The 13,960-nt window shown below is 45.8% G+C and overlaps 1 protein-coding gene across 2 annotated transcripts in view; it reads left to right on the top strand.

Moving 5' to 3' along the window:
- RUNX2 (runt related transcription factor 2) overlaps positions 1-8,427 on the top strand; it is a 224,687-nt gene extending 216,260 nt beyond the window's left edge. For both annotated transcript variants that reach the window (XM_025042939.1, XM_025042938.1), the window contains one exon: positions 7,203-8,427. In XM_025042939.1, the coding sequence (XP_024898707.1) occupies positions 7,203-7,792 (590 nt within the window). In that variant the 3' untranslated portion in view covers positions 7,793-8,427. The remainder of the gene's footprint in view (positions 1-7,202) is intronic.
- The last annotated feature ends 5,533 nt before the right edge of the window (positions 8,428-13,960 follow it).

Below are 13,960 nucleotides of genomic sequence, written 5' to 3'. Positions count from 1 at the left end.
TGTCCAGGTCCAGGTCTCCTGCTGAGCCATGTTCCTGGGAGATGCCTGGTGAGAACTTGGGATCAGATTGAGTCAGAGGTATTTGCAGACTTGAGTCACCAGGTCTTAAAACCAGAAGATTGCCCTGTGGTTCTCATGACGTTCCTGGAAAATAAAAGAAGCAAATATTATTGGGCTGAGTTCATCAGACACTCAACCCTCCCTTTTGTGTGCGGGGCGTTCTGAAAGGAACAGGCAGCAACCCGGCCAAGTCTAAACCATCAAAGGCTAGGGCCCGGCTGCAGTGCTGAGAGATGTTGCTTCTCTTGCAGACAGGTCTCGTCCTCTTCCCACAGACTTCTGCTTCTCCGATTCCCCAAGGCTACTCAGTTTCTCCTTCCTCCAGGCTCCTGAGAAAATGTTTCCCAGGGCTGCCTCTGGTGAGGTGTGTCAGAGCTGAGCTCTGCTGGAGGGCTGGGTGTGGGCTGGGAAGGGGCCACCCAGACTCCAGAGAATAAGAAAGGGAAAGTTCTTCTTCTAGAGCAAGAATTTCTGGAATCATGCAGTGAAGCAGCAGCCAAGCTGGGCACCCATTTCTCTGATGCATCCTTTCCCTGTCCCCTGTATCCCTGTAAGTTTCAAAGTTTCCATGTCCCAGGTTTCTGTAGAATCTACTTCTCTGTATCTCCAGAGCTATGACTCTAGCAAAAGCCACTGTCGCTTTGTTATTTCTCACCAATACCTGGAACCTCCTAACTGGTCTCCACTGCTCCTACACTGTCTGCCCTCTGCTTAGTGCAGCCAGGTGGACTTTTCAAAATAAAAAACTGATCATGTCACACACACCCTTATGCTTAGAATTTTCCCAAAGCTTTCCCCTGTTCTTAGGATAATGGCCAAACTCCTTAACAAGTTCAACAAGGCCATGTGTATCAGGACTTGGTTTGTCTGTGAGTGACAGAAACCTCAACTTAACAAGGAATTGAACAGATGAGATTTTCTTTTCTCATATGAAGAGCCTGCAATGGAAGCAGCTAGGGTTGTCACGGGAGGTCCTCAGACTTGTCAGAAACTCAGTTCTTTACTCTCTCATCCTCAGCACATTGTTTCTGCTTCATGGTCCAAGAGGGCTGCTTGAGCGCTAGCTACTGCAACCAAATCCCAAGCACAGGAAGGAGGAGTTGCACATAACATGTCTATGTGCATCCTTCTGCCCAGAATTTAGTTACATGGCTACCGCTAGTTGGAAGATAGGCTGGAAAATGTAGTCTTTATTCTAAGTGGTCATGGGCCAGCTAAAAAGGAGAAAAAAGAGAATGAATATTGGGTGACAGCTGACAGTGTGTATCATACACTACATCTCCTAACCTCTCCTTTTGAGCTTAATTTCACCTCACGCTTCCTTCCCCTACCCCTCTCCACTCCCGTCACACTGGCTTTCTCTAGAATTTCCACATATTTGTAGTGCTCCTTCTTGCCACAGGACCTTGGTCATGCTTCAATATTTCCCCCCTCTCTTCCTACTTAACTACTCATCCTTCAGAACGCTGCTCAAGCAGCATTTCCTCAGGAAATTTTCCTTGATTAGGTCAACTTCCTACTTTAGATGCTTATAGCATGTAGATTGTGTCACAGTTGCAATCATATATTTGTTCTATTATTTGATTATTTTCTGTCCTCACAATGAGGTCAGGGTTTAGGTCTGGTTTTAAACACTATAGAGCATTCATCTGGGCATGCTGTATGTGATCAATAAATATATATGAAATTAATTAGCGAATAAATTTAACTATTATATAATATACTAAAATAGAGGCAAGGACTCAGCAAATGATTCTCTTGTACAAGTGGTGGAGGGTGGCCAGGGGTGCTGGGGGAGATGAAATTGAGCAGGGGAGGGTTCTAAATTACCCATTCAGATCAAGGAGGCTCTTGGGTATGGTGAAGGAAACACTGACCTGGAACTCAGCAGCCTGTTTTTTGGTCTCAGCTCAGCTCCCAGTAGCTGGGTCACTGCCTGGGGACAGTGAGAAGTGGTCAGATGCTGAATATATTTGAAGGCAGAGCCTACAACCGTTGCTGGCAGATTAGATGTGGGGAGTGAGAAAAAGAGAGGGGGGTCAAGAATTAGTTTGGGGGGTTTGGCTGAACAGATGGAAGGTCATTTACTGAGAAGGGGAAGGCAGCTGAGAGAAGCAAGTTTTTTAGGGAGATGATCTGAAGGATTTATTTGCAAATGAATCGCAGGTTCCCACAGCTGGCTAGTTGTACACTTTAACCCTTCCATAGCACCCCCCAGAAAAAGCCAAAGTCCCAGACTGGTAGGTGGGCCACATGGATGTAAAAAATATAAAAAAGTTTAGCTTTTCAAGGTGCATAGTTGTCAGCCAAGTAATTATTCAGCCTGACTCAGTAAGAAGGTTAAACAGAAAACGGTCAGAAGCCCTTACCCCGCAGTTGGGTGGGAAGCAGTCACTTTCTGCCAAAGACCAGTGACAAGGAAAACATATCCATGCATGGTCACTGCAGAAATCTTTGAAAATTCAAGAAAGTATAATCCCATCACATGCCGAACATCTTCACGTATTTTCTCCTAACCTTTATTTTGCAGTTTTCTAGAAGCAGTTGAACTCATCCACGTAACATGATTAGGCAATTTCCTTTTCTCATTAAACAGTAGAGCACATGTTTCTAAATTGCTTTCCGGAGAGGATGTACAGACCTACTCTACTACAAACAATGTAGTAGATTGCCTCTCCCCTGGCAGCCTTGTCAGCAATGAGTATTAGCACGAGAATACCTTGAAGATTTTACAAGTGAAAAATAGCAATTCATTATTCACAGTTATTTTAAATCATGATCTTTATTTTAATTTGCGATTCTTTTATTTCTAATAAGGAACACTTCTCAAATGCTTATTAGTTATATATTTCTCAATATATATTTTCAATATATATTTCAACTCAATTCATTATTATGATTTGCAATTAAATATATAATATTTATATTTGACATATTTTATGTATACGGACATATTTAATATTATATAGATACACATTACACACTTTCAAAACAGACTTTTACAAAGATATTTGTGGGATGGTAAAAGGAATCAGAATCACTGAAATTTAGTCAAATTTCACCTTCCTAATCTCAAAAAGAAGCATCATGCCCAAACGGTTATATGCATGAGGGAGATGGGGGTAGCAGTGGGAGAGAAAGGGAGGGAAAGTTTGAACTGAACTGTTGGGCGACCCTGGTTCACATGCCAGCCTCTAGTGCACCTTAGTGAGGGTGCAGCTCCAAGCTTTATGAGCAAAGCAGTACTAAATAAATAGCGGTAAATATCTGCTGGGCAGCTTTTTTGGATTTCTGCCCCAATCTGATCTGCCAGATGGGTTTGGGCATCCACCCAGAGGCGACCCGAGAGCCGAAGGCCCTGTCTCTTCATCAGAGTAAGAACTCTAATTGGTTCAGCTGTGTCTCCAAAGCCTAGTACAGCATCTAGCACAGAGCGGATCCTCAGAACCTATTTGTTCAATGACGACAATGATCAGGAGCCTGAATCGATGACTAAGAGAGAAGACACTCTGTTCTCTGTTCTGTTCTCAGCTGTGTCACTAAACAGCAATATCTTTCTCTCACTGGCCTCTGAGGTCTTCACATCTTTAGTTGATCCAGTGATGGCGAAGATCCCTTCTAGCTCTGAAATTACCGAACTCATCTTTGCTTTAGATTCCTCTTCTACAATATAGGATGAAAATATCAGCTTCCCATAAGGTTGCCAGAAAAAATATGGGACACCCAGTTAAATTACAATATCAGATAAATAAGAAATAGTTTTTTTAAGTATGAGCGTGTCCCAAATATTGCATAGACTCTGTAAATAACCGAAGCACTGAATGATTAAACAACATGCAGCTGGATTGGTTTATTGCATTTGGAACTGTGTTTCTGGATTGATGATGATTATATGGCATTCATTCAACGACTGTATATTGAGCATCTACTCTATATGCTAGACACAGTTTAGGCCCTTGTGACAAAGCAGAGAATGAAATAATCAGTGTCTCTCACTTCATAGGGGTTACATTCTAGTTAATAAGAAACTACAAAAAACATCAAGGGCTCATAATTCTCAGGAGACTAAAGCAGGATAAGGGGCAGAGACCATGCAAGGAGGTGAAGGAAGGAATTAAGGAGTCTGATTAATCGACCTTCTGCACCTGAGCATCCCCAAACTCCACAAAAAACTTTTTTTGTAACAGCAAGATCCTGATATTATTTTGTAGCAGTCACTGAAGCTACATAAAAACCATGTCATTGACGCAAAAGCTTATCTCCTAAATCAGGGATAGAATGATCAATTGCTTGGATGGAAGAAATCTACAAATCATTTAACCCAGATTTTAGCTGAGCTGGGGCTGCAACCGAGTTTCCTGACAGTTGCAGGAAAGTTATGGGAGGTGATGTACTTGTTTAAAAGGTTCTTCTGTTTTTTCAAATTTATTTACCAGTCAAGCTTGGGTGAGTCCTGACCACTCGATGTCTTTTGAAGTTTTAGCTGAAACAATAGTGAAGGGTTTTCCTCTTTAAGAAATCTTCACCTCTCCCCTTTCCCCTCCCCCTCGCAAGGCAGTGCTCTCTGGTCCAAGGCTTTGCTGGAGTCTATTAAGCTAACTGCCGGAGAGGGCACTTCTCTTATTCCTTTAGCAGCCAAGAGGGATCATCAGCATCAACACTATTACTATTTTCATAATCATATCAGGCTTCCATGTTGCTCTTCTACATCTGGCTACTCTAGTTTCTACAATCATGCCAAGCTTGTCTATTTGGTCTACACTTCTTCAAAGAGTAGTTCCCAGACCAGCAGATCCCCATCACCCGGAAGCTGGCTAGAAATGAAAGGTCTCGGGTCCCATCTCCGAACTGCTGAATTACACCTGCCCTTTAACAATGTCCCAGGAGAGTTGCACGCACATTAAAATTTGAGAAACACTGCCCTAGTATAGGGGTCCCCAACCCCCGGGTCATGGACTGCTACAGTCAGCGGCCTGTTAGAAACCAGATCGCACAGCAGGAGGTGAGCGGCGGGCTAGCAAGTGAAGCTTCATCTGTATTTGCAGCCGCTCCCCAGCACTAGCATCACCGCCTCAGCTCCACCTCAGATCATCAGGCATTAGATTCTTCTAGGAGCACCGGTCCTTGGCACCAAAAAGATCTGGGACCGTTGCTCTAGAACATTCTGGTGTTTGCATCTCTTTCATCTTACACATGGGCTTCTATTTGATTTACTATAAAGGGCTCTGGTCTGCTTCAAGAATTGGATGTGTGAGGCTCATTAACATCTTTCTCAAGTAAAATTAGATCAGTTTGGAGTTTATTTTTTTTATTTATGCAGTCACTGAAGCTGCATAAATAAAATGGTTTTTTAAAATCATTTTCATCTCACAGGAGTTATGTACTTAGAAGCATCTGCGATTCTTGGTTTACAAAATAAGATCATGAAAGAAACCTGAGGAAACTAAGTTTTGGTGGAGGAGAGGCAGTTCTGTGAAAGCCAGCAGCAGAAGGCACCCATAACATTTCTATGAGAGAAGTCTGTAGGCACATTGGTGGCTTCTCCTCAAATGTTGTCCCTCGAGGAACAATTGCCTCCCTGGTCCCATCAGACATCATTCCCGACCACACAAACTGGACATTCGAACATCTGGGGCCTGTGAGCCCTGGCAGAACGTTGTTGGGCGCTGAAGTCAGGAGGGAACAAGCTCTCACCAGATCATTAGGGCTTCTCTGAGTCTCAGCCAGACACAGACGAAGGCACAGCTCAACCATGACGAGTGGTAAGAGCACACATGTTCATATGCCATGGGCATGTGTTTACTCATTGACTCTTTCATCATGTCACTCTCTCCAATATAATAAGCTAAGGTGATCAAGCAAGTTCTGCCTTTCAAAGGCTCGGAAACCCTGAAGGGCAGAGCATAAAGGTGGGCAGCCAAACAGGCAATGCAGATAGCCAAGAGCAGATATTCCAGCTGGAGTTAGGATACAGGCCTCCAAGACTTGGCTCTGGTAAAGCTTTGAACTGCTTCCAGGGTGAGCACAGACCATCTACCCAAAGGCGGTGAACAGGGTGGCTGAGGCAACTGAGTTAAGGTCGTTGGCATTGATGTGGATCCTTTGATCTGAGGTTGGTAAACTTTGCTACTGTACCCAGTCACAAAGAGCTGCCACCCACTTTCTACCTGGGGGCTCATGGGATTAGGAGAGAAGGAACAAAGGTGGGTTCGTCAAGTGCTTCCAGGTCTTTGAATGCTGCCCATTGTGAACTTAGATCCATGCTTCAAGTCGAAGACTTTTGAAGGCAGATGGATCAGTTCTGGAATTGTCCCGGGGAGTCACTGGGCCCAGCCTTCTTGTGCAGCTGGGGAAATAAAACCAAGTCTGCAAGGGGGAACGGGACTAGCCCAAGGGTCCAGGGCATTTTCTGGCAGAACAAGAATCAGTGCTACGGTCTTTCGGCTTCTGGCCCCAAACTTTCAATTCCCCGCTAAAAGCTGGGCTTTGCCGGGGCACTAAACCTTTTAGTCCCGGGGAGTCACTGGGCCCAGCCTTCTTGTGCAGCTGGGGAAATAAAACCAAGTCTGCAAGGGGGAACGGGACTAGCCCAAGGGTCCAGGGCATTTTCTGGCAGAACAAGAATCAGTGCTACGGTCTTTCGGCTTCTGGCCCCAAACTTTCAATTCCCCGCTAAAAGCTGGGCTTTGCTGGGGCACTAAACCCCGCAGTCTTTTTAAGGCGCTTCTGCTTCTCAGAAGAGTGAGGAAGGGCCCTCCTTTCACAGCCTGCACCTACTGTCCTGGACAAGACTGCCTCTAAATAGGTTAATACTTCGGCCCCTGCTGGAACTCCCTCACTGTCTTCACAGGAGTGCCACCTTTCCAGACATCAGTGGACGTCCTTATCCATCACGATGCCATGTCCAACGCCATGATTCTCCCTGTATCTGAATTTCTATGCTTGGTGCCATACCCTTCCCACTTTGTTCTTGATTCATTAACTGCTCATAACTTTCTTATCCTTCCTAGATTGCAAATCTGGGGGTAGGAAATAAGTTCCCACCTTCTTATTCAGTTCCTTTAGTATCTAGTATGGAGCTGGGCATACAGTTGACACTCAATAAACGCCTGAGTGACTCTTTCTCATTTCTTCCTTGGCAGATTCAGAGCCCAGTACCTTGGACTCCCAGTCTTCGACCACCTTGTTCCTCTCTTCGGAGGAGCCAGGCCCCTCCACCGCTGCCCTGCCGTCCCCCTCCTCCTCCTGTGAACCCCCGGCGTTTTCTCCTGGTCCCTCGGTGCTGCCCCCGCTGCTGCAGCAGCCGCTTCCCGCTGCCCTTCCCGGCTCCGGCGCCGCGAGGCGCGCGGGCCTCTACTCAGTCGTTGCCTCCTCTCCTGAGGCTGCCCCGCGCCTTCTTGACTGGCTGCCCGGCTGCTCCTCGGCCGCCTCTTCTGGCCTCCGGGTGGATGAGCGAGAGCGGCTGGCGCCTGTCCAGGGCCCCGAGAGGGGCCGCACCCCGCGCCGGGGCACAGCAGGCAGAGAGGAGGGTGCCGAGGACCCCGGAACGTCCCCACCGCCCTGTGCCCCACCCGCTGCCCCTGCGAGTTTGGAAGCCAATGTCGGGGACATCTTGGCGGAGTTGCGGACGATGAACAGCCACCTGGACGTCATAGCGAGGGCCCTCACCAAACTGGCCTCGTCCTTGGGGCCTCAGCCACAGCCCCTGCCAGATGCCCCAGATGCCAACTAATGGAGCTGCCACTGGACTATGCATCTGAGCAGTGCTTAGTAGAAGGATCCCCGAGGGCATCAAGCATCCCCATCTGTCCCTCACCCAGGAGCCAAGCAAAACCAGCAGAAGAGGGTATTGCTCTGTTTAACCTACTTGGCGGAATGGACCTCCCCTCACATATCCGTCTGAAATGATGGTGCTTCTCACACCCTCTCCTACTTGGAGGCTCTTTCTCAGCGTTCTCACGTTCACACAGCTGCCTCACTCCTCTGGGCTCTCCTGGCCCTTCAAATGTCCTTCTCTCATTCTGAAAAAGGCCTTGAGCTCTGGCAAGAAAAGTGCCCCAAGACGGTGGTGGAATCCTGGGAAAGATGCTCAAAGATTCATCCTTTCACATCCCACATCTGTGACTTCTGAGTAAGGTGGAGGGAAGGCAAGGGCAAAGCATGTTCCGAAAGCATAGTTCAAGGGCAGCTCCAGCTTTCCTCTCCCCAGTTGTTGATGATCTGACCTCTGGGGACTTTTACACGTTTCTTAAAAAAAAAAAAAAAATAGTGTGGGAAAACATTTTTTTTTCTCACTATAACCACATTTCAAGACATTTGGAAAATCGAGAAGTGAAAAAATCTGATGTATTTGAGAAGGGTGGGGTATTTAAGCCTTTCTTATGAATAAGAAAGTATTTTGTATAATAAACAAAAATTTTTATATGTATTGTCTGGTGTTGGTCTCTATTTGCCACATTTCTTCCTTTGCACAGTTTCACTCTTTCTGTTCTTAGTTACTTGTCCCAATCCTCCTTTATCCTTGGGTCTTATTTCAACTTTTGCTCATGCTTGCAAAGAATAAGCTTCTAAAAGTTCTCATACTTCTTTTCTAAAACTTCCAGATCTCCCTAAATTGGTTAAATCCACCCCTTTTCTCTGGATTGGAGCAGAAACTGAGTCACAGAGTGACTGGCAAAAAGGAGGAAGCCAGCATCCCTGGCCTCTACTCACTAGATGCCGGGAACACCACCCTCCTCAGCTACGACAATGAAAAAACGTCTCCAGACTTTGCTAATGTCCCCTGGCTGAGACATGGATGGAATTTCAGAAATCCGGAATATCCTGTGGCCTTCAGGATTTGACTTTGCATAACGAGGCAGGGTTCTTCTCACCTTCCTTTTTGAAATAGAGTTTTAATAAAGTGTGACTATTTGCCAGGAGCAAATATATTGTTCTTTTCCCAGAGACAAACCAGAGGTCAGAAATCACATTGCACAGAGTAAAATCCCATCCCAGAGCATTTGCGGGGCCCACAGCTGGTGCATTGAGGTTGGTGGCTGCCTGGTCTCTCTCTGCACTTTCAGCCCCCAGCCCCACCCCTGTTTCTTACACTTTGGTGTGCAGGAGAGCTTGTTAAGAGCTTGTTAAGCTCTGCTTCAGCAGCTCTGTGGTAGGGCTTGAGACTCAGCATTTCCAATCAGCTCCAAGGGGATGCTGATGCTACTGGCCCAAGACACGCATTGAGTAGTAACCAAGTAGTAGCCAATAGTAGTAGTGAGCGGTTGTCTGCTTTGGGATTCCTGTGAGTTCAAGCTGCCACCGTTCCCCAGGAATACTGCTTGTCCTTGCACCCTGCAGAGGCCTAGATTCCTCAACCTCTTGCCAAAACTTTCAATCAGTTCTGTGGGAGGGTTTTTTTTTTTTAAATATTTATATATGTATGTATGTATGTATGTATGTATGTATGTATTTTAAGCCAAAATGTATTAGATTTAGCCACTAACTTCTAAAGAAGCTTCAGTGGAGTTCTAACCAATTCAAAAACATTTATGGAGTGTCTACACTGCTGTTGCCCCTGGTGACAAAAATATGAGTAGAATAAGGATCCTGCCCTCCTTCCAAGGGCTTCCAGCCTAGAATCTCACACACGGAGAGATTATCAGTTTCCTGTGTATAAATAATTTGAAGGGGATGTGGAGAAGCAGCAGTGGTAGAGAAAATGGCAGTCATATGGAGGCCAGGCTTTTTGGGGTTTGACTTGGGAGAATTATTTAACCCCTCTGAGCCCAGTCTCTTAATCTGTTTCAAATAGGCATGATAGCACCTGCTCTGACAGGACCTATCAGAATCAGATGTAGAGGTGATGGGGCTTTGCACTGTAGAAAGTACTGTTCGGATGACCTTTTATGGTTACTGGGTATTGTTACTTCCTCTGTCCTGGGTCCTGGGTCAGGAGGGCCCTGTGGAGTGAGAGGCATGCACTCTGATCTGAACCACCTTACTGTCTCTGAAGGACTAAGGCCCCCCTTTTATTCAGAAAGAGAATTCATGGCCCAAAGTGACCATCCTTTTTTCTTCTCTTTAGCTGAAGAAGCAGCTAAACTGGTATTCATCTGTAGCTTTGGGGGATCATCAGCACACGGGGTTTCAGTTGTCTGTGCATTTCAACAGTCTCATTCTCATTTTAACCGACTTCTTTTGTATTAGATTAAAAATAATAATAGCAAAAGTAAATCTTTCAGGAAAAAAGAGGGGCTGGCATAATAAATCCTACATTCAGAATACAATGACTAAATCCTTTGGTCAGAATCCCAGTATATGTATGTTTGTATGTGTATACACACACACACACACACACACACACACACACACATAATATACTCACATACTGTTGGGGTCTGTTTCTGATGGCATTCAAGCAAAGACCAGATGGGGCGCTGTTGATGCTGCATTAGAAGGGATTCTACACCTGGTAGAGCAATGATTTAAGGATGTATATATATATATGATTCAGATTGAGGAAATCAGAGGAAGGAGTTGATATAGCACTCATTCCATCCAGGAAGACCAGAGAAAAGTGAGTGAGGCCTTAGAAACTGGGCCTGGTCTAGCTTTTTAGAGATGGGGCTGAATGGGGATGGAAAGGGCAGGACTGGCCTTCATCTTGCAGAAGGTACAGTCAGGGGAAATTTGCCAATGTCCAGGAGGTCATGGTAAAAAGAAATTGAGTTTAAAAAATATATATTAAAAATTTGAAAGGGCTCAGCAGAAAAAAAGGAAACCTAGTTTCGTAGATTTTAGATAGAAACTTACCTTCAAGTGATGCTAAACTGTCCTGATACCTGTTTTTCCCAAGACTTAAGGTATTATTAGAGTTGGCACAGCATAAGACAAGCACAGGATGGTTCAAGGTGGCAGGCTGAAAGTCAACATAAGGCCTGTGGCAGAGAATAGCAGGCTTAAGCCAAGGAAGAATTTATCAGCAGTTACGGTAGCTCTTCTTTGTGAGGTCATGAGGGGTCTGTTTCTGAAGGCATTCAAGCAGAGACCAGATGGGATGTTGTTGATGCTGCAGCAGAAAGGATTCTGCACTGGGTAGGGCAGTGATCTGAGTACACTCTCATTCTAACTGAAGAGATCCTTGGCTTTTCTTTTTCTCTCATGCCCGTATGCACTCTAACAGCAAGTTACATTGATTCTACCTTCTAATGAGTTCCATTATCCAACCACTTCTCATCGCCTCTGTTGCTACCATTTGGTCCAAGCCACTATCCTCTCTCGCCTGAGTTACTGCAATAGCCTCTTAACTGGCCTCTCTGTGCTCTCCGTCTTCTTACAGAGCAGCCAGACTGGTTTTTAAAAAATACATCTGACCAGGTTATTCCTCTGCACAAGACTTTCCAGTGGCTTCCATCTCACTTAGAGTAAGAGCCAGAGTTTTACCTGATCTAGTCTCCCACCACCTGCCTGACATCATCTCTTATCATTCTATTCCGCTAAAGTCACACAATCCTCTTTGTTACTTCTCTCACGTACCTCAGGGCTTTTGCACTGGCTATTTTTTTCTTCCCCCACATGGCTTTCTCCCTCATTCCCTTCGAGTCTTTGCTCAAATGCTCAAATGTCATCATCGTTTTAAAAGTTATAACTCCTTCCTTTCCCTCCATTCCCCAGATGCATTTCTCGTTCTCCTTTTTCGCTTTTTTCACTACCTCACAGGTTATATATCTTACTTTACTTTTTGTCATTAGAATGTTAGCTCCACGAGGGAAGGAATCTTTATTTTGTTCACTGCTGTCATCCCAGCATACCGCCTTTTAAAATAAAACAATATTTTGTAATAGGGACGCATCTATTGTATCCATTCAGATAATACAGAGGAGAACAAAGAAGAATATATGCCCCGCCCCAATCCCGCCCCCAAGAGATATTTTGGCAACTACTGTTTGAAACATCTGTGTCTCTGCACAAATGCATCCATGTGTGTGCAGCCGTACTTTACTGTGATGATACCGTGCTTGCTGTTCTGCAGCCTGTTTTGTTTTTTTTTAGCTTGATAATAGATGGAAAAAATAGATGTTATGTATGAAGCAAAATTTGTTCAACGAATCTTCTCTTTATGTTTGCAATTTTTCATGACTATGAGCAGGGCCGTAATGACTCTGTCTGGAGCAGACATGTTTTTGCTCTTCTGTAATTATGTCGGCAAGGTAAGTTCCTAGAGGTGTGACTGCTGTGTCAAAAGGCATATGCTCCTACCTCTTGTTTTAGGTTGCTGCTGCTTCATTAAGGTTCAAAAAGGGGAAGTGAATGACCAGTAGGAGGAACATGTGGGCTTTGGGGTGTTCCACTGAAGAACCTAGAAACAGGAGGAAATAAAAACAAGGCTGCCTTCTGAAGGTAAAACTTTAAAATCAACATACGGTGGGCCAGAACAGAGACGTGCAAAGCCATCTTGAAGAGGTGAATCTCTGATGGTCGTTCAAATGGTACATTAGTCTGAGTCTGACCAGGAAACACAGCTATCTAGGTTTTTCACACAGAGGGGATATCATTTAGGAATTGGAAACAAGGCTGGTGGAAGGCTGGAAGAACATGGAGAAGGTATGGTCACCCACGGAGAGTAACTGCAGGAAAGTGTTACCAGCCCTGAGTTGGAGAAGCCAAGGGGGACCTAGGACCAGGGTGATTCCAAAGCCCTGATAAGAGTTGAGTTGTTTCGGCAGGAATCCAGAAGCCATACTTCCGGGGCACAGCCTCTGCCACTGCAGCCACTGCCACTGTCGCCCTCAGATGTCGCTAGTGCTGTCACTGCTGCCTGAGACCTCCATTAGAGATCAGAAGGGAAGAGGGAAAGATTTACTTCTCTCCTCCCCCCATCTCCCATCCCCTGCCAGTGCCTCCCCTTCCCAGAACCTAGCTGGGAGCCTGTTGGAGGGAGTCTGGGAAATGCAGTTTGTGGGGCCCCAGCCCCTATGACACAGAACAGAGCAAAGAAGGGTGGGAACACAGCTGACAGCAAATAGGCAAATGACAAGTGTCAGCAATAACTTGAGTCAAAGCAGTGGTCAATCTAAAGATAGCAGCTGTCTGTCAGACAGCAGGCTTGGTCAACCATGAGCGCACTGCACAGCAGGCACCATGGGCAGTACTCATGGCTGCAGAAGAGCGCTTGACCCTCTGGGCCCAGCCACAGATGGACACAGGCACCTTGGCTCCCTTGTCGGATGCAGCTCAACAGCTGAGAGTGTGGCAATGGGACATTGTCCCCAGGAGAAGCCCCCACTGCAGAGTGTACATGGGTTGGGTTTCTGAACCTTCTTAATGGGTGGTTAGGCCTTGGATAATAACAGGGTAACTGGAGTTTGTTGTCACCCTGGGAGGCAGGAAGCCAGCCCTGGGACTTGCCCTTGACCGTATTCCTTTACCTAAGGGACATTTGTATTAACATTTATTGGGCTCCTATCAGGAGTCTGGTCCTGTGCCGTGTGTTCTCTTTATAGGATCTCATTTATGTCTCACGACAATCCTGTAAGTTAGGTTGGGAACTAGGGTTTATAAGACGATTTCATTGATCAGGAAATTGAGGCACAAAGAGATCATGTGACTTGCCCATGGTCACACAGCAGGTAACTGACAGAGCCTGGAATTTCTCTGTCTCCAAAGCCCTAGCTGTGCCACCACCTGGGGCTGCCTCTCACGTCGGACCTCTCCATTTCGGAAGTAGGTAATTCTCCCCTGGGGAGGCAGCAGAGTTGTTCTCTGGAAGTAACAGGTCTCTGAAAAATGAGAAAATGTCAGCAAACTGAAACAGTAGACTGTAAAACAGGGGACCTTCCCCCTCACCCCTCATCCCTATTCCTACCCCACTGGGGCCATAGCACCAATGAAGTTGTATGTATTGGGGGCGGGGAGAAAG

This window comes from Pteropus alecto, unplaced genomic scaffold (genome assembly GCF_000325575.1).
Source record: "Pteropus alecto unplaced genomic scaffold, ASM32557v1 scaffold7, whole genome shotgun sequence".
NCBI lineage: Eukaryota > Metazoa > Chordata > Mammalia > Chiroptera > Pteropodidae > Pteropus > Pteropus alecto.
The sequence above is the reverse complement of the archived record's forward strand: the minus strand, read 5'-3'. Positions and strand labels throughout refer to the sequence as shown.